We start from the raw sequence: 26,470 nt of genomic DNA, 5'->3' as shown, positions 1-26,470 counted from the left end.
TGAAATGTAATATATATATATAATAGAAAATACAAACTTCATTATCCTAAAGGAACAAAAATGTGATTTATATTTAAATTATATAAAAAATAAAGAGCAATACAATTGCAAAAAAAGAAAACATGGTAAGTTTTAGTTGACTGGCTCTCATGGACAGACCTAGTAATCATGGGAAACATAAACCAAGGAATACCTGGAAAGCATGGGAAATCTTTTAAGTATGAGAGTTTCTATAATATGGAAGACCTGGTAATCCTATTAAGCCAGAAAGCCTGGTGTTCATGGGCAGTCCCAAGACGCATGGCTGTCCTAGAACCCAAGGACACTGAAAAGCATGGAAGGATTAGAAAGTATGGAACGTCTGAAAAAAACTTCTTTGGCCTGTCATACCTGGGAGGCCTGGAAATCTTAGGTGGTCTGGTAAGCATGAGCAGCCTATAAGCATTGGGAAGCCTGGGATGTATGAGATTCCCAGAACCCATGGAAGACCTGAAAATTATGGAAGGACTGGTAAGGATGGCAAGTCTTATAAACATGGCAGGCCCGGTAAGCCTGAGAGGCCTGGAAATGTCAGCAGGCTTGATAAGGATGAGCAACCTCCAATGTGGGGAGGTCTAGTAAGCATGGGAGTCTTAGAAGCCTAGGAAGACCTGGAAAGCATGGGAGGCCTATTAAGGATGGGAGGTCTGATAACCATTGGAAACCGGGAATTCTTGAGAGGCTTGGGAATCTTAGGAGGCCTGGAATTCTTGAGTATCCTGGCAGCAATTGGAAGGCCTAGGGACCATGGGAATTCTAGAACCATAGAAACGCCTGGAAATATTGGAAGAACAAATAAGGATGTGAGGTCTGGATAAACATCTTATGCTGCTGAGCATAAGATGTGGGGGGAAGCATGGGAGACCTGGCAAACATCAAGTCCTACTTGGCCTGTTAGGCCAGATGTACATGGGAATGCTGGGTAATATGAGTATCTCAGTACACATAGAAGGTCTCAATAATGATTAGAGTCTTATAAAGCACAGAAGCCAAATGAAGTCTAATATAAATGTGAGGTCTGGTACACAAATGAGGTCTAGTAACTTAGGGTGGCCTAGAGAATATGGAAGGCCTTGTGACCAAGCAGGTTATGGCTCCCTGGAATACCTGTTAAATTTGAGTGACCTGGGATGCATGGGCTTTCTGAGAAAAACTTGCGGCTTGCTAAGCCCTGGAGCCTGGAAAGCTTAGGAGGTGTGATAAGCATTAGAAGCCTGGTGAATAAGGACAGGATTACTAAGCCTGGGGATGCTAGAATCCAAAAATGATGGGGAAAGCCCTGGAGGTCTAGAAGGATTGGGAGGTGTGAAAATACATCAGAGGAGTGTTAAGCCTGTGAGGGCTGAAAAAGGACTGCCAAGGATGAGATGGATCCAAGCATGGGGAAGCCTAGTAAGCAGGAGAGTCCTAGAACCTAGAGAAGACCTGGAAACATAGGAGACCTAGTACAAATAGGGTATCTGATGGACACAAAAGGTCTGGTTAGCTTGAGATTCTTGAAAAAGTTAGGAGGCTCAGTGAGCAAGAGAAGCTTAGTCAGAATTAGGAGGCCTAGTAAACACAGAAATGCTAGAACTCATGGAAGATAGGGAAAGCATGGGAGGTCTAGAACTATTTGGCAAAGTTGAATGCCACGGAGGCCTGGGAAACTTAGGAGGCATGGACAGCATGATTAGCTGAGCAAGTACGGGATGTACTACTAACTATGGAAGACCTAGTAACAAAGAAAGACCTGAAAATCTTGGAAGGACTAGTAAGGATGTGAGTTATGTAAATGTGAGAGGCCTGGTAAGCAAGCATAAAATGCACAGGAAGCATTGGAGATCCAGTAACTAATAGAGTCTTGGATGGCAGGTTAGGCCAGGTGTACAGGGGAAGCCTGGTTAGTATGAGCAGCTTAGTATACATGGAAGCTCTCAAAACCATGAAAAACCTAGAAACCACTTGAGGCCTAGTAGCCAAGTGAGGCCTAGTAATCATGTGAGGCCTGGCAAGCAAGTGAGTGCCATTAACCAAGGGAGGCCTGGAGAGTATGGAAGGCTTTGTAATCAGGTGGATCCTAGGACCCTGGTGGCTGTGTGAGTATGAGAGGGTTGGTAAACACTGGAGATGTGGTAAACGTTTCTAGCTTCCTTAGCCTGGAAGGACTGAAAGGCTTTTGCAGTACCTGGCATGCATGGGAGGCCCAGTAATGGTGGGTAACTGGAATATCCATATGAGCCATGGTGTACATGTGAGTACTAGTAGACATAGGTGAAGCCTAGTCAACTTAGGAGGCATCATGAGCACATGAGGCCTAGTAACCAAGAGAAATAAGGTAAAGACCTTGAAAGGACAACTCTCAGCTTCATCTAGAAAATAAAATGAAAACTCAGGATAGCTAAAACGATCCTGAATTAAAAAGGAACAACTGGGGACTCCATTCCCAGTTCAAATTAGACTACAAAGCTATAGTAGTAAAATCATCATGGCATTGGCACAGAACCAGCCACATTGAACAAGGGAACTATTTATGGGACTTTCAAAGTTGGATACAGTGAATTTTGTACCATGCCATGGTTGTGAACCTATGAAGACCAAAGGTTGTTAGGTTATGGCTTAAAAGTGGTGTGTTCCTGTATCATGTTGACAAGAGGAAGAATTGTGACAGCATCTACAATCATGTGAGAGTCCAGGCTCTGGGAATGCCTGTTGGAGGTTATCTTGATTGCATAAAGTGACTTGGGAAGACCTACCTATCCGGGGTGGCACTATTCCTTGACTCTAATCTTGAACTCTACACAACGGAGAAAGTTATTGATGTACTTGCATTAAGGTGATCTCTTTCTACTTTAGGTGTCATGTGACCAGTTTCTTCAACCTCCTGCCGCAGAAGCCTAGAGACTCAAAGTCTGAGATAATTGAAACTGTTGCCCCTAAGGTGATTTCATAAGGTCTTTTTAAAAACATAAAATCACTGCAACAGTAAAAGAAATTAAGGCAGAGAAATTGATCAGTATACTATGATACAGCTCATACCTTGATAGCAAATGATAGGTATCATGAAGGCCTATTTTCCATTTCCTATCTTGTTTATCCCTTTCAAAAATTGGATTCTTGGTATTTACCCTTACATCAATACATAAATATATTACATAAGTATATATAGTTCTATGTAAATATATTGCATATATAATTCCCTTGCTTATCCAGGATAGGGCATGAAATTTAAGTATAAGATAAATGTCTGTATGTGTGCATATATAGTTAGTTAGACATAGTCAGCAGTAAATGTTTTCCGAACACAAACGACATTATTTAGTTATTTGAAAGCCCACACAGAGAGTAATCTCAAATATTCCCTTTTAACCAATGATTTACGTCTTATAATAATGTCATAATGAATGCATTGGTTCACAACAGTTTCAACAATGGCATGATTTTATTTTGTCTCAATTTTAGCTAGGGCCAAATCTACTTAACAAATTGATTGAGATGTTTTACCTTGCAAATATAGTCTCTTATTTCCATTCCAAGCTTGGATCTCGATGGTAAATTTAAATCAGAAGATTAGGTTTATTTGATTTGACAAATACTTTGTTGGAAGTAAAGGTTTTCTTCAGAAATACATGGAAATAAGGTGATGGAGGGAAGCAGTCACTTCTGGTGGTACTAGACTCCAAAGAATATTGAATTTGTTTTTGGTCTTCTTCACTGTAGTCATTACACAGCCTTCATATTAAATGAACCATTCAATACTTGTAAAATGCTTACAGTCTAATAATTGATAAGATTACTTGTTTTCTGCATTTCCTAGGTTTACAAAAAGGAAATTGCAGAATATACACATAGGGAAGGTTAGAACATCACTATCCAATTTCATTACAATTTGCTCCTCCTTATATTCAAAGGTGAGGATTTTATAACCTGTTGTCTTTCTGAAAGTTACTCTTTTGTTGGAATCAAAACACACCAAAGTTATTCTGAATATGACATTTCGGATATGGTTGTGGCAAGCAGAACCATCACACCTCTGACACCGTTGCCTTAAAATTACACACTGCCTGGTAAAGGTCACACGTAAAGGAAAGCCAAGTCGTCCAACTGACCACTTCCAAGTATATCTTCCATCCTTGGGGATCATTGTACCACACCTCATGGTGCATTCTTCAAGTTCTTGTTCATTGATAACTTGTGGTCCAATTACCCCATATTCTTGTGTTCGCAGCAAAGTCAACCACTGTTGTTTGTAAATGGGTGACAACCATGCCATAGGTATTAGTCGATCTTGTTCAAGAATAGTTGTGGAAGTCAAGTCACAGATGATGTGCTGAAATCTCAGCTTTTTAAACACTGGTTGAAATATTAGTCCTTCTTCACTTTCAAGAAAACTGATGTTATCAACATATGCCATGTGGGTGGAAAGCCAGTTGTTTGCGTGTTGTAAAAGCTGTTTCATGGTTCCGTTCCAGCATGGATTAAGATAAAGGAACATCCATATTTTTAGTGTGGTATATACATCAATCTCCTTTTGCATGACTAGTAAGTCAGAAGACAGTGCTAGAAGATACATCAACTTCAAGTCTACTTCCTTGTAAAGTGCCACACTTGGATGTACCATCAAATTGCAAAGAAGCCATTCAAAGCATCTCGTCTTTACTGCTTTTAATCTATAGGTTTCTGCTGCCAAATAATAGGAGCACACAGTGTTCCTGTTGATAGTTTCTTTCATGATTCCTTCACACTGCTGAATTACTCGATCCACCCGAAGCAGGCATGCTGCTGCCAAAACTTGAGGAACTTCCAGAGGTGTTATTGACAAATCCGCATCCGTGTACAAAGCACCAAACACAAAATGCAGAGATCGGGTATCAATATTCTTAATGATCAGATTTATAACACCATGGTGTGATTCTCTCCAAGTACCTTTGAGAATGTTAGCAAAGTAGCCTGACTGACATAAAAATACTTTGTGTAAACACCATGTTTTTCCCAGAGCACGGATTTTAATGTCGCTATCATGCCCGTCCAAAAATAAGTTTTGATAAGCATCATTAGATGAGATCTTAACCCTTTTCCAGTAGATGTAGTTGAGAACTTGATGTGGATACATTCGCTGGTTTTGAGGTCCATGAACATTAGAACTTGTTGCCAACTCCTCCAAACTGTTTCTTTTTCGCTTGCGACTGCCAGGAATGTAGCTGGCTCCGGCTATGGCTTCTGGCTGTGGCTCTAACAGACTGGAATCCCTGCATCTCAAGACCCTGCTGACTAAAAGCCCCATTGATGAAAATTCCTAGAACAAGCTCTCGCAGAGGCTTCTTGGTTGAGGCATTGCTGTAGTCTGCCAGTCCTGCCTAGACTTCTCTGTGTTTCTCTACTACAGATTCTGACGTCACAGAGAAGGCAGGGCATTCTTCATTGTCCACATGTGTGTTGCCTGAGCACAGGCCCCGCCTCCTGATAGCAACCCCTCCCTCTTCCTCCTCCTTCCCCTTCCTCCCTTGCACATTTGCCCCACCATCCTCCCATCTCCCTTCCTCCCTCCCTTCCATTATTCCTAAATTCCTTCTTCCTTTCCTTTTCCCATTCTGCTCCTTCTTTCCCCTCACCTCTCCCTTCTCCCACTATTTCTAAGTGGGCCACACTATTTTGCTGAAGATGACCTCCATCAAACTGGAGAACCTCGTTCACCTAGTTTTTCAACCTTGCCAGCTGAATTTTCTTTTCCTTAAAGAGAACAACCAGGCCAAATTCATCCTGATGTGTGTTTAAGATTGTACATATTCCAACCCTTGACCCTTGACTATGAGCACTCAAATGTCTGTAGTATTTGAGATAATCACTTACTAACTGCTTTTGCCAATATAAACAGTAAACATTGTTATTGCTAATTTTATTGTTAGCCTCTTTTGATTAGGATTAATGAGAAGTATTTCATGCAAGTAGTTGTATGCCTATATCAACAATTTCTGTGTATGCTTTGCATATATATATATATATATATATATATATATATATATATATATATATATATTTCTAAAAGTTCCTTATAAATCTAGTTATTTGTTTAACTTGCATATGTATGCGTGTTTTATGGTTTTGTTTTACTGATTTGCATTTACATATTAACTTTATATGGACTCCTTACTGTTAATAAATTGCAATCTGTAAGAAGCCAAGTCTAATGTTTAAATATTTCTTTTTATTCCTCTGTGCTGGCAATCCACTCCCAGAGCCTGGCCAGCAAAGTCTATGGAGGCAGAGCAAGGTGAACCAATGCAAGACACTCCTCCAAGTGTCTGTGAGGTCATAGTTATATTCTTTCTTAACACCACCTCTCCTCTCACAAGTCTGTCTTAACAAAACATCTTCTAACCTGTATCTCCCTCTGTAAAACATCCTCTCAATTGTGTCTACTTCAGCAAATCATCCTGTCACCCATGTGTTGGCCTCAGCCAAACCTTCTTTCATGTGCATCTTCAGTATCAAAGCATCCTTTCACCAGTGTCTGCCTTAGCAAAACATCATTTAACCTTTCTCTCCCAGAGAATCACCATATAATGTACCCGACTTTCCAAAGAAATCAGAAATCTTAAGTTCATAATAGTTTCAAGGGTAATAAAAAGTCACATTCCTTAATTTGTTTGCTTTTAGTCATGCCTAGATGATATCACAAGAATAATCTGTGAGAAGAGTGAAGGTTTCACCACAATAAATGTTACTAGGAAGTATGATCCTGACAGTGTCAGTATCAGTATTGGCTTGCAGTTGCAACATGAGCGTTTTACCCCACTCAAGGGCCACCTCCTTTTGATAGATTATTATATTGATTCTTTTTTTCTCTAATAGATTCCCAGAAATGCTTAAGTTGTGAAAGTGTTTGTCCTCTCATAAGCCCATTACTTGTACAATCACTAATATGAATATTCAACCTATGAGGAAAATTTAAGTAGAGATAGGGTAGAAAAGCTGGTGGGATGAGGGGATAAACAAAGCTAAGGATATACTTGAAAATCCACATGGAAACTTACTGTTTATAATAAAATTGATAAAGTCTCAAAAGACACATATTTAGCTGGTAGATGGCCTGTATGTCTACATAATAATGCTGCTGAAAATCAAGCGAAAAAAAAAATCCCAATGCCAGGTATGTTCAGGAAGTTCCCAGAAATCTTGAAAATAATATAGGTTCTTCACACTCTTTCTGTTTGCCTACCATGAATATATGATAAGACCCTGCTACAAAAGACAAACCACATCGTGGTTGTAAAATATAGAGAAATTGAGCTGGCATGTAACTGAAAACTTCCTTCCATCTAGTTAGCTTTCATAGTTCTGGATTGTGCTATTCAGGATGCTGGCAGAGTAATGGCATCAACAGAGTTACCCAGATATGAACCTTATGATGTACAATACCAACTGCCAAGAAAGATGTGTCCAGCTACACAATAGTGACATCACTGTTATAGGGATAGCCAGTGTATCTGTGATTAGATTTGAGGCCAGTTCCACAGGAGGATAGAAAATGCCTTTGGCCCTAGGGGAGAATTTATTACTGTTGTTTATGTAAAGTCTCAAGGTGTCAAGCTCCCTTCTAAGTATCTATGTTTATATCTAGGGGAAATTCTACTTCAAGATTCATTCAGAGAAGCCCTTTTCGCAATAAACTACAGTGAGGAATAATATGCATAACTGCTCAAAGCACGATAATAAGAGATGGCTGAATGGTATTACTATCTTGTTTAGGCATGAACCCTCATGGATCCTCAGAGGAAAAAAAAGGAGCAGAAAATATATAAAAACTGGACCATAAAGAGGAGGGCTATGGAATCTGTTTTCTTCACTACAGGACCACCAGTGCAGTCACGACTTCCCAACACCTGTGAGTATATGTAAAGTCTACCCATGACTAAAACCTCCTCACAGTAAATAATGGGCCAGGGAAGGACTCTTTCAACTTTTCCCTCCTTTGGTGAAATATTGGTGGGTTCTGAGGGAGAGAGAATCGTTATCTTCCATACATCCAGTGATCCAGATCCAGTGTCCTGCATCTGGCCTCCAAGAAAGAGTTTTGAGCTCATGGTCATACTGATAATCCTAGTTAAACTCTAGGATTCTCAAACACAAACAAACAAAACCAATGTCTGAAACAGAACTAGGGGGATTAAAAGGTTTGTAGAAGTGGGCAGGAGTCTAGATAGGTTAGGGAGATTATAGAAATCTGAATATTATTTATACATGTACAGAATGTCAATGTCACACTTCATGATGGAATTAAATGTTGTTTCGTGGTTGCCACAGGATTCCATTACCCAAGAAGGAAGGCTAAACAAAAGCCTAAGGGCAGCAGAACTGCTTATTGACAATAGTGATGACCTGGATGCTTATAGCTCTTGTCTGCTGAGGAAGAGAACACATCAGTGGCCATCTCTTGCTGGAAGTCTAAGGCAACATAGCACAGCTTCTCTCTGATATTAGGCATGATTTCCCTCCCAGCTTTTTGGTGAACTATAGCCACATGTGGTCATGAACTTCATGTAGTAGTCTGTCAGGTACAGGCCAGCTAGGTCCAGACACGGGATGGCACAAGGAGAGCAGAGATATGCACATTATCTCATAGATGTGCACATTCTGTGTGACCCCATCTCTGGGCTCCATCAAAATCGCAGTGGTATGACCAGAGGCCTAGAGGAACAGCACAGACTGGATGGCTACTTACATGGTTGTGGTTTTATAAGTCTCAAAAATGATGTGGGTCATCTTTTCACAGTTGGCCTTAGGGCTCTAGGGGGAATGGTGAGCAGCACAGTGTTCCTTTGGAGGACCACATGCAGTTTGTTGTAGAATGTTTGGTGCCAGATCTTCTCCATATTGAACCAGTTCGTGACAATGTCATGACCAATGGGGGTACTTCAGGATCAGGATGCCTCTCTTGCAATGGGCCTCAGTACCCACAAAGGTGTCCTTCTGTCTCTTACCCACCGTGATGCCCTGGTGCCTAGGGCAACCCCATAATGGAGGGGTAGATGGCCCTGGAGCATCATAACCAGCAAACCAGGCATTTGCCAGACCAGAACCATTGTTGACAAGGAAGGCAGTTAAATCATCATCCAGGGAGAACTGGTGGTCAGTGTGAACCTTTAAGAGAGGAGCTGCTAGAAACCTGTGCTAGTGGGAGGAAACAGACTAGACAGTCTTTATCCATGTTCTCTTTAGGGGAATCTAGGTTGTTTCTGGTTTCTGGCTCTTGTGAACAGAGCAGCAGTGAGCACAGTTGAGGAAATATCTCTTGGGTAGGATGAAGTATCCTTTGGCTATGTGCCCAAGAGTGGCAAACCTCAATTTTGGGTAGATCTTTTCCCATTTTCCAGCGAAACTATCACACAGACTTTCATAGTACCTGTGTAAGTTTCACTCCCACCATTGATGAATGTGCCCCTTACTGTATCCCCAGGATGAGCTGTCCCTTGCGTTGTTGATCTTAGCCATTCTGACAGGTGTAAAATGAAATCTCAAAGTAGTTCTCATTTGCATTTCCCAGATGGCTAAGGATGTTGAACATTTCTTTAAGTGTTTCTCAACTATTTGAGTTTCCTCATTGGAGAATTCTATTTAGATCAACATCAAATTTTTAAGATGGATGATTTGTTTTTCTTGACATCTTCAGTTCTTTATATAGTTTGCATATTAGTCCTCTATCAGATGTGGAGTTGGTGAAAATATTTTCCAATTCTGTAAGCTGCCTTCTTGATGGAGCGATAGTGTCCTTTGCTTTACACAAGCCCTTTTGTTTCATGAGGTACCATTTATTAGTTTTTTTTTTTAAGTCTCACTTCCTGGCCTAAAGGTGTTCTGCTTAGAAAGTCTTCCGTGCCAATGAGTTCAATGATATTCACCACTTTCTCTTCTATCACACCAGTGTCTCTGGTTTTATGTTTAGGTCTTTGATTTTCTTGTGGGTTTCTTTTTTGGGATGCAGGATGCTAAGTGGATCTATTTGCATTCCTGTGACCAGCACCATTTGCCAAAGTTGTCCTTTTTGCAGTGTGTATTTCTGACTTCTTTATCAAAAAGAAGGTGCCCATAATTGTAACGATTTCTCTATGTCTACAATTATGTTTCATGTTCAATAAATCTGTCTGGTTTTGTGTCAATATAATTTTGCTTTTATTATTCTAGATTCAAAAACAGAATCCATATGTCTTCAGCATGCAAGAAATACTTCCTCTGTATTATAACTTGAAAGCAGGGATAGGGATACTTCCAGCAGTTCTTTTGTTGTTTGGGATTGTTTTAACTCTATTGAAATTTTGGTGCTTCCATTTGATGATGCGATTTGTCCTTCCATCATCTGTGAAAATTTTGTGTTGGAATTTTGATGGGAATTACACTGAATCTGTAGATTGCTTTGGCGGGATAGTAATATTTAGTTTGCTATTTTTATTAATCCATGAATATAGCAGATCTTATCATATTCTGATATCTTCTTCAATTTCACTCTCACTGTCTTGAAAATGTTATCAACACATGTGGTATATATAAAGAATAATTGTCTAATTCTTTTGATATTTCCAATTTGTTGGAGTCCAGGTTTTTCAAATATATTCTTATGGTTATCTGGATTTTCTCAGTGTCTGTTCGATTTATTTCATTTGGATGTACTCTTTGACTGTTAGTTATTTTGGATAAAGATTTGTTGATATTACTGATTTTCTAAATAAACTCTTAGTTTCATTGATTCTTTCTGTTGTGCTCTTTCTTAAACATAATTGATTTCAAACCTGATTTGATTATGTCTACCTTCTAATCTTTTCTTTGCTTTTTAACAAAATTTTTATTTGATATTTTTTCATTTATATTTCAAATGCTATCCAGAAAGTCCCCTATACCCTTCCTCTGTCCTGCTCTCCAACGCACCCACTCCAACTTCCTGGCCCTAGCATTCCCCTGTACTGGGGCATATAATCTTTGCAAGACCAATGACCTCTCCTCCCAATGATGGCCTACTAGGCCATCTTCTGCTACATATGCAGTTAGAGACACAAGCTCAGGGGGTACTGGTTATTTCATATTGTGGTTCCTCCAATAGGGTTACAGACCCCTTCAGCTCCTTGGGTACTTTCTCTATCTCCTCCACTAAGGGCCCTGTGTTCCATCTAGTAGATGACTCTAAGCATCCACTTCTATATTTGCCAGGTACTGACATAACCTCACCTATATCAGGGTCATGTCAGCAAAATCTTGCTGGCATACGCAAATAGTGTCTGTGTTTGGTAGCTGATTATGGTATAGATCCTCAGGTGGGGCAGACTCTGATGGTCCTTCCTTCCATGTCAGCTCCAAACTTTATCTCTCTAACACTTTCCATGGGTATTTTGTTCCCCATTCTAAAGAGTGGCAAAGTATCCATACTTTGGTCTTCCTTCATCTTGAGTTTCATGTGTTTTGCAAATTATATATTGGGTATTCTAAGTTTCTGGGCTAATAAGAACTTATCAGTGAGTGCATATCATGTGAGTTCTTTTGTGATTGGGTTCTCTCACTCACGGTGTTATCCTCCAGATCCATCCATTTGCCTAAGCATTTTATAAATTCATTGTTCTTAATAGCTGTGTACTACTCCAGTGTGTAAATGTATCACATTTTCTGTATCCATTCCTCTGTGGAGGGACATCTGGGTTCTTTCCAGCTTCTGGCTATTACAAATAACGTTTCTATGAATATAGTGGAGCATGTGTTCTTATTGCCACTTGGAACATCTTCTGGGTATGTTCCCAGGAGAGGTATTGCTGGATCTTCTGATAGAACTATGCCCAATTGTCTGCGGAACTGCCACACTGATTTCCAGAGTGGTTGTACAAGTTTGCAGAAATGGAGGAGTGTTCCTCTTTCTCCACATCCTCGCCAGCATCTGCTATCAACTGAATTTTTGATCTTAGCCATTCTGATTTGTGTGAGGTTGAATCTCAGGGTTGTTTTGATTTGCATTTCCCTGATGATTAAGGATGTTGTACTTTTTTCAGGTGATTCTCAGTGATTTGGTATTCTTCCGTTGAGAATTCGTTGTTTAGGTATGTGCCACATTTTTTACTGGGGTTATTTGATTCCTCTGGAGTTCCACTGCTTGAGTTCCTTGTATATATTGGATATGAGACCCTATCCCAGATTTAGGATTGGTAAAGATGCTTTCCCAATCTGTTAGAGGCCTTTTTGTCTTCTTGGTAGTATATTTTTTTCTTATAGAAGCTTTGAAATTTTATGAGGTCCCATTTGGGGATTCTCGATTTTTTTCTTTTCTTCTTTTTTTTTGGATATTTTCTTCATTTACATTTCAAATGCTATCCCAAAAGTTCCCTATACCCACCCCCCGCCCTGCTCTCCTACACACTCACTCCCACTTCTTGGCCCTGGCTTTCCCCTGTACTAGAGCATATAAAGTTTGCTAAACCAAGTGTCCTCTCTTCCCAATTATGGCCAACTAGGCCATATTCTGCTACATATACAGCTAGAGACAGGAGTTCTGGGGGTACTGATTAGTTCATATTGTTGTTCTACCTATAGGCTTGCAGACCCCTTCAGCTCTTGGGTATGTTCTCTAGTTCCTATATTGGGGGCCCTGTGTTCCATCCTATAGATGACTGTGAGCATCCACTTCTGTATTTGCCAGGCACTGGCAAAGCCTCACAGGACACAGCTATATCAGAGTCCTTTCAGCAAAATCTTGCTGGCATATACAATAGTGTCTTCATTTGGTGGCTGATTATGGGATGGACCCCCAGGTGGGGCAGTCTCTGGATGGTCAATCCTTTCATCTTAGCTCTAAACGTTGTCTCTGCAATTCCTTCAATGGATACTTTACTCTCTATTCTAGGGAGGAATGAAATATCCATGAATTGTTCTTCCTTCTTGATTTTCTTCTGTTTTGGAAGTTGTATCTTGGTTATTCTAGGTTTCTGGGATAATATCCACTTACCAGTGAGTGCATGTAAAGTAACTTCTTTTGTGATTGGGTTGCCTCACTGAGGATGATATCCTCCAGATACATCCAGTTGCCCAAGAATTTCATAAATTCATTGTTTTTAATAGCTGAGAGGTACTCCATTGTGTAAATGTACCACATTTTCTGTATCTATTCCTATGTTGAGGTACATCTGGGTTCTTTCCAGGTTCTGGCTATTATAAATAGGGCTGCTTTGAACATAGTGGAGCATGTGTCCTTATTACTAGTTGGAACTTCTTCTGGGTATATGCCCAGGAGTGGTATTGCTGGATTTACCAGTATTACTATGTCCAGTTTTCTGAGAAACTGCCAGACTGATTTTCAGAGTGGTTGTACAAGCTTGCAATCCCACCAGCAATGGAGGAGTCTTCCTCTTTCTCACATCCTCGCCAGCATGGTCTGGCACCTGAATTTTTTATCTTAGCCATTATGATTGGTGTGTGGTGGAATCTCAGGTTTGTTTTGATTTGCATTTCCCTGATGATTAAGGATGTTGAATATTTTTTCTTCAAGTGTTTCTTAGCCCTTTGGTATTACTTGGTTGATGATTCTTTGTTAAGCTTTGTACCCCATTTTTTAATGAGCTTATTTGAATTTCTGGAGTTCAACTTCTTGATCTCTTTGTATATATTGGATATTAGTCCCCTATCAGATTTAAGATTGGTAAAAATCTTTTCCCAATCTGTTAGTTGCCTTTTTTTGTCTTATTGACAGTATCTTTTGCCCTACAGAAGCTTTGCAATTTTATGAGTTCCCATTTGTCGATTCTTGATCTTAGAGCACAGGCCATTGCTCTTCTGTTTAGGAAAATTTCTCCTGTGCCCATGCCTTCTAGGGGTTTCTCCCAAATTTTCCTCTATAAATTTCAGTGTCTCTGGCTTTATGTGGAGTTCCTTGATCCTCTTAGTCTTGAGTTTTGTACAAAGAGATAAGAATGGATCAATTTGCATTCTTCTACATGATAACTGCCAGTTAAGCCAACACCATCTCTTGAAAATGCTGTCTTTTTCCGTTGGATGGTTTTAGCTATGTTGCTAAAGATCAAGAGATCATATGTGTGTGGGTTCATTTCTGGGTCTTCAATTCTACTCCATTGATCTGCCAGTCTGTCGCTGTACCAGTACCATGTGGTTTTTACCACAATTACTCTGTAGTACAGCTTGATGTCAGGCAGGGTGATTACCCCAGAAGTTCTTTTATTTTTGAGGAGAGATTTTGCTATCCTAGGTTTTTTGTTATTCCAGATGAATTTGCAAATTGCCCTTTGTATCTCAGTGAAAAGCTGAGTTGGAATTTTGATGGGGATTGCATTGAATCTGTAGATTGCTTTTGCCAAGATAGCCATTTTTACTATAATAATCCTGCCAATCCATGAGCATAAGAGATCTTTCCATCTTCTGAGATCTTCAATTTCTTTCTTCAGAGGCTTGAAGTTCTTGTCATACAGATCTTTCACTTTCTTAGTTAGAGTCGCGCCAAGGTATTTTATATTATTTGTGACTATTGTGAAGGGTGTTGTTCCCTAATTTCTATATCAGCCAGTTTATCCTTTGTGTACAGAAAGGCTACTGATTCCCCTGAGTTAAATTTATATCCAGCTACTACACTGAAACTGTTTATTAGGTTTAGGCGTTCTCTGGTGGATTTTTTTTATGGTCACTTATATATACTATCATATCATCAGCAAATGTTGATATTTTGACTTCTTCCTTTCCAATTTGTATTCCCCTGATCAACATTTGCTGTCAGATTGCTCTGGCTAGGACTTCAAGTACTATAATGACTATGTAGGAAGAAAGTGGGCAGCTTTGTCTAGTCCCTGATTTTAGTGAGATTGCTTCAAGTTTCTCTCCATTTAGATTGATGTTGGTTACTGGTTTGCTGTATATTGCTTTTATTATGTTTAGGCATGGGCCTTGAATTCTTGATCATTCCAACACTTTTATTATGAATTGGGTGTTGGATTTTGTCAAACACTTTCTCAGCATCTAATGAGATGATCATGTGGTTTTTGTCTTTGAGTTTGTTTATATAGTGGATATCCCTGCATCCTTGGGATGAAGCCTACTTGATCTTGATGGATGAACGTTTTAACATGTTCTTGATTCAGTTTGTTAGGATTTTGTTGATTAGATTTGCATCAATATTCATTCATAAGGGAAATTGTTCTGAAGTCTCTTTCTTTGTTTATGTGGTTTAGGTATAGAGTAATTGTGGCTTCATAGAATGAATCGGTCAGAGTACTTTCCGTCCCTATTTTATGAAATAGTTTGAGGGGAATTAGAATTAGGTCTTCTTTGAAGGTCTGATAGAACTATGCACTAAATCCATCTGGTCCTGGGCTTTTTAGGTTGGGAGATTATTAATGACTGATTCTATATCTTTAGGGGAAATGGGACTGTTTAGATCATTAATCAGATCATGATTTATCTTTGGTATCTTTTAACTGTCTAGGAAATCGTCCATTTCATCTAGGTTTTCCAGTTTTTTTTTGTGTTTTTTTTGAGTATAGGCTTTTGTAGTAGGATCTAATGATATTTTGGATTTCCTCAGGGTCTGTTGTTATGTCTCATTTTTTCATTTCTGTTTTTGTTCGTTATGATACTGTCCCTGTGCCTTCTAGTTAGCCTGGCTAAGGGTTTATCTATCTTGTTGATTTTCTCAAAGAACCAGCTCCTGGTTTGGTTGATTCTTTGTATAGTTCTTTTTTGTTTCCACTTGGTTGATTTCAGCCAAGAGTTTGATTATTTCCTGCCTTCTACTCCTCTTGGGTGAATTTGATTCCTTTTGTTCTAGAGCTTTCAGGTGTGCTGTCAAGCTGCTAATATATTTTTTCTCTAGTTTCTTTCTGGAGGCATTCAGAGCTATTAGTTTCCCTGTTAGGAATGCTTTCATTGTTTTCCATAGTTTTTGGTGTGTTGTGGCTACATTTTCATTAAACTCTAAAAAGCCTTTAATCTCTTTCTTTATTTCTTCTTTTACCAAGTTATCATTGAGTAGAGTGTTCTTCAGCTTCCATGGGAATGTTGACTTTCTATTAGTTATGTTGTTATTGAAGATCAGCCTTAGTCCTTGGTGATCAGATAGGATATATGGGATCATTTCATTATGTTTTTTTTTTTTATCTTGAGGCCGGTTTTGTGACCAATTATATGGTCACTTTTGGAGATTGTACCATGAGGTGTTGAGAAGAAGGAATATCCTTTTGTTTTACGATAAAATGTTCTGTAGATATCTGCTAAATCCATTTGTTTCATAACTTCTGTTAGTTTCAATGTGTCTCTGTTTACAGGTTTTGTCTAATGATGAGAGTGGGGTGTTGAAGTCTCCCACTATTATTGTGTGAGGTGCAATGTGTGCTTTGAGCTTTACTAAAATTTCCTTAATGAATGTGGATGTCCTTGCATTTGGAGTATAGATATTCAGAATTGAGAATTCATCTTGGAAGATTTTACCTTTGATGAGTATGAAGTGCCTATCCTTGTCTTTTTTGATAAATTTGGGATGGAAGCCGATTTTATCCGATATTAGAATGACTACTCCAGCTTGTTTCTTCAGAACATTTGCTTGGAAAATTGTTTTCCAACCTTTTACTCTAAGGGAGTGTCTGTCTTTTTCCCTGAAGTGAGTTTCCTGTATCCAGAAAAATGTTGGGTCCTATTACATAGCCAGTCTGTTAGTCTGTCTTTTTATTAGGAGAATTGAGTCTGTTGATATTGAGAGATATTAAGGAAAAGCAATTATGGCTTCTTGTTATTTTTGATGTTACATTTGGGGTTCTGTTCTTGCAGCTGTCTTCTTTTAGTTTTGTTGAAGGATTACTTTCTTGATTTTTCTTTTTTTTTTTTTTTGGTTTTTTTTTTTTTTGTATTTTTTTCCATTTTTTATTAGGTATTTAGCTCATTTACATTTCCTTTTTTCCATTTTTTATTAGGTATTTAGCCCATTTACATTTCCAATGCTATACCAAAAGTCCCCCATACCCACCCACCCCCAATCCCCTACCCACCCACTCCACCTTTTTGGCCCTGGCGTTCCCCTGTACTGGGGCATATAAAGTTTGCGTGTCCAGTGGGCCTCTCTTTCCAGTGATGGCCGACTAGGCCATCTTTTGATACATATGCAGCTAGATTCAAGAGCTCCGGGGTACTGGTTAGTTCATAATGTTGTTCTGCCTATAGGGTTGCAGATCCCTTTAGCTCCTTGGCTACTTTCTCTAGCTCCTCCATTGAGAGCCCTGTGATCCATCCATTAGCTGACTGTGAGCATCCACTTCTGTGTTTGCTAGGCCCCGGCATAGTCTCACAAGAGACAGCTACATCTGGGTCCTTTCGATAAAATCTTGCTGGTGTATGCAATGGTGTCAGCGTTTGGATGCTGATTATGGGGTGGATCCCTGGATATGGAAGTCTCTACATGGACCATCCTTTCATCTCAGCTCCAAACTTTGTCTCTGTAACTCCTTCCAAGGGTGTTTTGTTCCCACTTATAAGGAGGAGCATAGTGTCCACACTTCAGTCTTCATTTTTCTTGAGTTTCATGTGTTTAGCAAATTGTATCTTATATCTTGGGTATCCTAGGTTTTGGGCTAATATCCACTTATCAGTGAGTACATATTGTGTGAGTTCCTTTGTGAATGTGTTACCTCACTCAGGATGATGCCCTCCAGGTCCATCCATTTGGCTAGGAATTTCATAAATTCATTCTTTTTAATAGCTGAGTAGTACTCCATTGTGTAGATGTACCACATTTTCCTTATCCATTCCTCTGTTGAGGGTCATCTGGGTTCTTTCCAGCTTCTGGCTATTATAAATAAGGCTGCTATGAACATAGTGGAGCATTTGTCCTTCTTACCAGTTGGGGCATCTTCTGGATATATGCCCAGGAGAGGTATTGCTGGATCCTCCGATAGTACTATGTCCAATTTTCTGAGGAACCGCCAGACTGATTTCCAGAGTGGTTGTACAAGCCTGCAATCCCACAAACAATGGAGGAGTGTTCCTCTTTCTCCACATCCACGCCAGCATCTGCTGTCACCTGAATTTTTGATCTTAGCCATTCTGACTGGTGTGAGTTGGATCTCAGGGTTGTTTTGATTTGCATTTCCCTGATGATTAAGGATGTTGAACATTTTTTCAGGTGCTTCTCTGCCATTTTTTATGCCTCAGGTGAGAATTCTTTGTTCAGTTCTGAGCCCCATTTTTTAATGGGATTATTTGATTTTCTGAAGTCCACCTTCTTGAGTTCTATATATGTTGGATATTAGTCCCCTATCTGATTTAGGATAGATAAAGATCCTTTCCACTCTGTTGGTGGTCCTTTTGTCTTACTGACGGTGTCTTTTGCCTTGCAGAAACTTTGTAGTTTCATTAGGTCCCATTTGTCAAGTCTCAATCTTACAGCACAAGCCATTGCTGTTCTGTTCAGGAATTTTTCCCCTGTGCCCATACCTTCAAGGCTTTTCCCCACTTTCTCCTCTATAAGTTTCAGTGTCTCTGGTTTTATGTGAAGTTCCTTGATCCACTTAGATTTGACCTTAGTACAAGGAGATAAGTAAGGATCGATTCACATTCTTCTACATGATAACAACCAGTTGTGCCAGCACCAATTGTTGAAAATGCTGTCTTTCTTCCACTGGATGGTTTTAGCTCCCTTGTCGAAGATCAAGTGACCATAGGTGTGTGGGTTCATTTCTGGGTCTTCAATTCTATTCCATTGGTCTACTGGTCTGTCTCTATACCAGTACCATGCAGTTTTTATCAAAATTGCTCTGTAGTAAAGCTTTAGGTCAGGCATGGTGATTCCACCAGAGGTTCTTTTACCCTTGAGAAGACTTTTTGCTATCCTAGGTTTTTTGTTATTCCAGATAAATTTGCAAATTGCTCATTTTAATTCGTTGAAGAATTGAGTTGGAATTTTGATGGGGATTGCAATGAATCTGTAGATTGCTTTTGGCAAGATAGCCATTTTTACAATGTTGATCCTGCCAATCCATGAGCATGGGAGATCTTTCCATCTTCTGAGATCTTCTTTAATTTCTTTCTTCAGAGATTTGAAGTTTTTATCATATAGATCTTTCACTTCCTTAGTTAGAGTCACGCCAAGATATTTTATATTATTTGTGTCTATTGAGAAGGGTGTTGTTTCCTAATTTCTTTCTCAGCCTGTTTATTCTTTGTATAGAGAAAGGCCATTGACTTGTTTGAGTTTATTTTATATCCAGCTACTTCACCAAAGCTGTTTATCAGGTTTAGGAGTTCTCTGGTAGAATTTTTAGGGTCACTTATATATACTATCATATCATCTGCAAAAAGTGATATTTTGACTTCCTCTTTTCCAATTTGTATCCCCTTGATCTTTTTTTGTTGTCGAATTGCTTTGGCTAATGCTTCAAGTACTATGTTGAAAAGGTAGGGAGAGAGTGGGCAGCCTTGTCTAGTCCCTGATTTTAGTGGGATTGCTTCCAGCTTCTCTCCATTTACTTTGATGTTGGCTACTGGTTTGCTGTAGATTGCTTTTATCATGTTTAGGTATGGGCCTTGAATTCCTGATCTTTCCAACACTTTTATCATGAATGGGTGTTGGATCTTGTCGAATGCTTTTTCTGCATCTAACGAGATGATCATGTGGTTTTTGTCTTTGAGTTTGTTTATATAATGGATTACATTGATGGATTTTCGTATATTAAACCATCCCTGCATCCCTTGAATAAAACCTACTTGGTCAGGATGGATGATTGCTTTAATGTGTTCTTGGATTCGGTTAGCGAGAATTTTATTGAGGATTTTTGCATCGATATTCATAAGAGAAATTGGACTGAAGTTCTCTATCTTTGTTGGGTCTTTCTGTGGTTTAGGTATCAGAGTAATAGTGGCTTCATAAAATGAATTGTGTAGAGTACCTTCTACTTCTATTTTGTGAAATAGTTTGTGCAGAACTGGAATTAGATCTTCTTTGATGGTCTGATAGAACTCTGCACTAAACCCGTCTGGTCCTGGGCTTTTTTTGGCTGGGAGACTATTGATAACTGCTTCTATTTCTTTAGGTGATATGGGACTGTTTAGATGGTCAACTTGATCCTGATTCAACTTTGGTACCTGGTATCTGTCCAGAAATTTGTCCATTTCGTCCAGGTTTTCCAGTTTTGTTGAGTATAGCCTTTTGTAGAAGGATCTGATGGTGTTTTGGATTTCTTCAGGATCTGTTGTTATGTCTCCCTTTTCATTTCTGATTTTGTTAATAGGGATTTTGTCCCTGTGCCCTTTAGTGAGTCTAGCTAAGGGTTTATCTATCTTGTTGATTTTTTCAAAGAACCAACTCATCGTTTGGTTAATTCTTTGAATAGTTTTTCTTGTTTCCACTTGGTTGATTTCACCCCTGAGTTTGATTATTTCCTGCCGTCTACTCCTCTTGGGTGAATTTGCTTCCTTTTTTTCTAGAGCTTTTAGATGTGTTGTCAAGCTGCTAGTATATGCTCTCTCCCGTTTCTTCTTGGAGGCACTCAGAGCTATGAGTTTCCCTCTTAGAAATGCTTTCATTGTGTCCCATAGGTTTGGGTACGTTGTGGCTTCATTTTCATTAAACTCTAAAAAGGCTTTAAATTCTTTCTTTATTCCTTCCTTGACCAAGGTATCATTGAGAAGAGTGTTGTTCAGTTTCCATGTGAATGTTGGCTTTCCATTATTTATGTTATTATTGAAGATCAGTCTTAGGCCATGGTGGTCTGATAGGACACATGGGACAATTTCAATATTTTTGTATCTGTTGAGGCCTGTTTTGTGACCAGTTATATGGTCAATTTTGGAGAAGGTCCCATGAGGTGCTGAGACTTGCTTTTTCTAGGGCATATTTTCCCTGCTTGTATTAGAGTTTTCCTATTTTTATCTTTGAAGGGCTTGATTCATGGAAAGATATTGTGTAAATTTTGTTTTGTCATGGAATACGTTGGTTTCTCTATCTATGGTAAGTGAGAGTTTTGCTGGTTGTAGTAGCTTGGGCTGGCATTTGTGTTCTTTTAGGGTCTGTGTCACATCTGTCCAGGATCTTCTGGCTTTTATAGTCTCTGGTGAGAAGTCTGAAGTAATTCTAACAGGCCTGCCTTTATTTGCTACTTGACCTTGTTCTCTTAGTGCTTTTAATATTCTGTCTTTATTTAGTGCATTTGTTGTTCTGATTATTATGTGTCTGGAAGAATATCTTTTCTGGTCCAATCTATTTTGTGTTCTATAGGCTTCTTGTATATTCATTGCCATCTCTTTCTTTAGGTTAGGGAAGTTTTCTTATATAAGCTTGATGAAGATATTTACTGGCCCTTTAATTTGAAAATCTTCATTTTCATCTACACCTATTATCCTTGGGTTTGGTCTTCTCATCGTGTCCTGGATTTCCTGAATGTTTTGAGTTAGGATCTTTTTGCATTTTTCATTTTCTTTTTTTTTTTTCAATGTTTTCTATGGAATCTTCTGCACCAAAGATTCTCTCTTCCATCTCTTGTATTCTGTTGCTGATGCTCACATCTATTTTTCCTGATTTCTTTACTAGAGTTTCTATATCCAGATTTGTCTCCCTTTGGGTTTTCTTTATTGTTAATACTTCCACTTTTAGATCGTGGATGGTTTTATTCAATTCCATCACCTGTTTGGCTGTGTTTTCCTGTAATTCTTTAGGGACTTCTACCTGTTTAGCATTGTTCTACTTTATTTCTTTAAGTGAGTTATTAATGCCCTTCTTAACATCCTCTACAAACATCATGAGATATGACTTTAAATTCTAGTCTTGCTTTTCAGGTGTGTTGGGGTATCCAGGACTTGCTCTGTGCACCTGCTGGGTTCTGATGATCCTGAGTGGTCTTGATTTCTCTTAGTAAGATTCTTACATTTGCCTTTCACCTTTTGGTAATCTTTGGTGTTAGATGTTCTAGCTGTCTCTGTCTGGAGCTTGTTCCTCCTGTGATTCTGTAAGCTTCTGTCAGCACTCCTGGGAGTCCACCTCTCTCCTTAGGCCCAGTGGTCAGGCAAGCTCTCCTCTTGAAGGGATGGTGCTCAGAAGTCTGGTTCTCAGATACACACCCTGAGTTTCAAGGTCAGAGTACTCTCTGGAGGCCAACTCTCCTCTGGCAAGGGTGGTGCCCAGGGGTCTGGGTCAGCTCTACCTCTTGGCTGAGCATGAAGGCTCAAAGGGACCCTTACCAAGAAGCACTGTTGCTTCTGCCACCCACGTGCTATCCTAAGTAGACCGGTCTCAGTGATCCCAAGATCCTAGGTGTGCTAGGGTCGGCCCAGGTCATGCCCAAGATGGTGTGGGGCTGCAGCCACCAGAAGGAATCCTAGACTCTAATTGGCAGGGTTCCTTTTTCCCTGTTCCTGCTGGCACAATACCCTCCAGGATTCTTTGGAACAGATGTTGCTTTCCACTCAGCAGTGATCTCAAGATCCTGGATATGCTAGGGCACCAGTGGCGTGGAGAGTCCTCTGGGGTCCTTGGGACACTCAAGTTCACACCATGAGGCTGGTACAGACTGGAATAAATCCCAGCTACTGGAAGGTCAGGGTTCCTTTGTCACGGAGCCTGATGGCAAAAGACACTCCGGGATTCTTTGGAAGAAAAGTTGCATTCCAATCACCAGTGATCCCAAGATCCTGGGTGTGCTAGGGCACCTACTGCATATAAAGTCCTCTGGAGACATTGGGACCCTCTGCCAATTTCTCACCCAAGATAAATTCTTGGGGTTTATTTCTTTGTTTTGTTTAGAGATTTTGTATGTGATGTTAAATTGTTAATATTAGATATATCCAGATTTTTAAAATCAAATAACTAACTAAATGATTGATTTTTATGTAGGAATTTTGTGCTTGTACATTTTCTTTAACCTCTTTCAATTGTTCGAGATCAGATATGATGTATACTCATTTTATTTGGTTCTAAAATGTCTTTGAGTTCTTTCGTATTTTCTTCATATACATTTGCTATCCCAAAATTCCCCCCTTAACTTCCCCCACACACACTCCCCTACCCACCCACTCCCACTTCTTGGCTCTGGTGTTCCTCTGTACTGGGGCATATAAAGTTTGCAATACCGAGGGTCCTATAGGGTTGCAGAACCCTTCAGCTCCATGGGTACTTTCTCTAGCTCCTACATTAGGGACCTGTGTTCCATCTAATAGCTGAATGTGAGCATCTACTTCTGTGTTTGCCAGGCACTGGCATTGCTGCACAAGAGACAGCTATATCAGGGTCCTTTCAACAAAATCTTGCTGGCATATGTGATAGTGTGCACATTTGGAGGCTGATTGTGGGATGGATCCCAAGGTGTGGCAGTCTCTAGATGGTCCATTCTTTTGTCTCAGCTCCAAAATTTGTCTCTGTAACTCCTTCCAAGGGTGTTTTGTTCCAAATTCTAAGAAGGGGAAAAGTGTCCACACTTTGGTCTTCGTTCTTCTAGAGTTTCATGGGCTTTGCAACTCATAATTTGGGTATTCTAAGCTATCAGTGAGTGCATATCATGTGTGTTCTTTTGTGATTGGGTTACCTCACTCAGGATGATACCCTCCAGGTCCATCCATTTATGTAGAAATTTCGTAAATTCATTCATTTTAATAGCAGAGTAGTACTCCATAGTGTAAATGTACCACATTTTCTGTATCGATTCCTCTGTTGAGGGGCATCTGGGTCCTTTCCAGCTTCTGACTATTAGGAATAAGGCTGCTATGAATATAGTGGAACATGTGTCCTTCTTACCGGTTGGGTCATCTTCTGGATATATGCCCAGGAGAGGTATTGCAGGATCCTCCAGTAATACTATGTCCAATTTTCTGAGGAACTGCCAGACTGATTTCAAGAGTGGTTGTACAAGCTTGCAATCCCACCAAAAATAGAGGAGTGTACCTCTTTCTCTACATCCTCGCCAGTATCTCCTGTCACCTGTATTATTGATCTTAGCCATTCTGACTAGTGTGAGGTGGAATCTCAGGGTTGTTTTGATTTGTATTTCCCTGATGATGAAGGATGCTGAACATTTTTTCAGGTGCTTCTCAGCCATTCGGTATTCCTCAGTTGAGAATTTTTTTAACTCTGAGCTCCTTTTTTAATGGGGTTATTTGACTTTCAGGAGTCTACCTTCTTCAGTTCTTTATATATATTGGATATTAGTCTTCTATCTGATTTAGGATTGGTAAAGATAATTTCCAAATCTGTTGGTGGCCTTTTTGTCTTATTGACAGTGTCTTTTCCCTTAAAGATGCTTTGAAATTGTATGAAGTCCGATGTGGACTATCGATCTTAGAGCACAACCCATTGCTGTTCTATTCAGGAATTTTTCCCCCGTGCCCATATTTTCGAGGGTTTTCCCCACTTTCTCCTCTATAAGTTTCAGTGTCTCTGGTTTTATGTGGAGCTCCTTGATCCACTTAGATTTGACTTGAGTGCAAGGAGATAGGAATGGATCAATTTGCATTATTCTACATGTTGACTGCCAGTTGTGCCAGCACCATTTGTTGAAAATGCTGTCTTTTTTTCCACTGGATGGTTTTAGCTCCCTTGTCAAAGATTAAGTGACCATAGGTGTGTGAGTTCATTTCTGGGTCCTCAATTCTATTCCATTGGTCTACTTGTCTGTCGCTATACCACTACCATGCAGTTTTTATCACAATTGCTCTGTAGTACAGCTTTAGGTCAGGCATGGTGATTCCACCAGAGGTTCTTTTATCCTTGAGAAGAGTTTTTGCTCTCCGAGGTTTTTTTTTTTTTTTTTTTTTTTTTTTTTTTTTTTTTTTTTTTTTTTTTTTTTTTTTTTATTCCAGATGAATTTTCAAATTGCCCTTTCTAATTTGTTAAAGAATTGAGTTTGAATTTTTATGGGGATTGCATTGAATCTGTAGATTGCTTTTGGCAAGATAGCCATTTTTACTATATTGATCCTGCCAATCCATGATAATGGGAGATCTTTCTATCTTCGGAGATCTTCTTTGGTTTGTATCTTCAGAGACTTGAGGTTCTTATCATAGAGATCTTTCACTTCCTTAGTTAGAGTCACCACAAGGTATTTGATATCATTTGTGACTATTGTGAAGGGTGTTGTGTACTGGGTAGTTTTGTGTCAACTTGACACAGCTGGAGTTATCACAGAGAAAGAGCTTCAGTTGAGGAAATGCCTCCATGAGATCCAACTGTAAGGCATTTTCTCAATTAGTGATCAAGGGGGAAAGGCCCCTTGTGGGTGGGGCCATCTCTGGACTGGTAGTCTTGGGTTTTATAAGAGAGCAGGCTGAGCAAGCCAGGTGAGGCAAGCCAGTAAAGAACATCCCTCCATGGCCTCTGCATCGGCTCCTGCTTTCTGACCTGCTTGAGTTCCAGTCCTGACTTCCTTGGTGATGAACAGAAGTATGGAATTGTAAGCCGAATAAACCCTTTCCTCCCCAACTTGCTTCTTAGTCATGATGTTTGTGCAGGAATAGAAACCCTAAGACATGTTGTTTCTCTAATTTCTTTCTCAGCCTGTTTATCTTTTGTGTAGAGGAAGGCCATTGACTTGTTTGAGTTAATGTTATATCCAATTACTTCACTGAAGCTGTTTATCAGGTTTATGAGTTCTCTGGTTAAATTTTTAGGGTCACTCTGGCTAGAACTTCAAGTACTATATTGAATAGGTAGGTAGAAAGTGGGCAGCCTTCTCTAGTCCCTGATTTTAGTGGGATTGCTTCCAGCTTCTCACCATTTACTTTGATGATGGCTACTGGTTTGCTGTCGATTGCTTTTAACATGTTTAGGTATGGGCCTTTAATTCCTGATATTTCCAAGACTATTATCATGAATGGGTGTTGGATTTTGTCAAATGCTTTCTCAGCATCTAAAAAGAAGATCATGTGGCTTTTGTCTTTGAGTTTGTTTATATAGTGGATTATGTTGATGGATTTCCATATTTTAAACCATTCCTGCATCCCTGGAATAAAACCTAATTGGTCAGGATGGATCATTGCTTTGATGTGCTCTTGGATTCGGTTAGCAAGAATTTTATTTAGTATTTTTGCATTGATATTCATAAGGGAAATTGGTCTGAAGTTCTCTATCTTTGTGGGTCTTTCTGTGGTTTAGGTATCAGAGTAATTGTGGCTTCATAGAATGAACTGAGTAGAGTACCTACTGTTCCTATTTTGTGGAATAGTTTGAGAAGAACTGGAATTAGAACTTCTTTGAATGTCTGATAAAATTCTGCACTAAACTGATCTGGTCCTGTGCTTGTTTGTTTGTTTGATTGTTTGTTTGTTTGTTTGTTTGGGAGACTATTAATGACTGCTTCTATTTCTTTAGGGGATTTAGCATTGTTAAATCATTTATCTGGTCCTGATTTAACAGTGGTATCTGGTATCTGTCTAGGGATATGCCCATTTCATCGAGGTTTTCCTGTTTTGTTTAGTATAGCCTTTTGTAGAAGGATCTGATGGTATTTTGGGT

At 39.5% G+C, this 26,470-nt stretch overlaps 1 protein-coding gene and 1 pseudogene across 1 annotated transcript; both read right to left on the bottom strand.

Moving 5' to 3' along the window:
• Positions 1 to 3,438: 3,438 nt before the first annotated feature.
• On the bottom strand, positions 3,439 to 5,387 carry Btbd35f4 (BTB domain containing 35, family member 4). Its single transcript, NM_001099643.2, has one exon. The coding sequence runs from the start codon at positions 5,300 to 5,302 to the stop codon at positions 3,812 to 3,814; it is 1,491 nt and encodes a 496-aa protein (NP_001093113.1). The 5' UTR covers positions 5,303 to 5,387; the 3' UTR covers positions 3,439 to 3,811.
• Positions 8,268 to 9,135, bottom strand: Gm15252 (predicted gene 15252; annotated as a pseudogene).

Source organism: Mus musculus, chromosome X (assembly GCF_000001635.26).
Source record: "Mus musculus strain C57BL/6J chromosome X, GRCm38.p6 C57BL/6J".
In the NCBI taxonomy this organism is placed as follows: domain Eukaryota; kingdom Metazoa; phylum Chordata; class Mammalia; order Rodentia; family Muridae; genus Mus; species Mus musculus.
This window is presented reverse-complemented; position numbering and strand designations above follow the sequence as displayed.

Excerpts from the sequence above, each read along its gene's own strand:
- Btbd35f4 (NM_001099643.2), bottom strand. The coding sequence starts at position 5,302 with ATGGGGCTTTTAGTCAGCAGGGTCTTGAGATGCAGGGATTCCAGTCTG.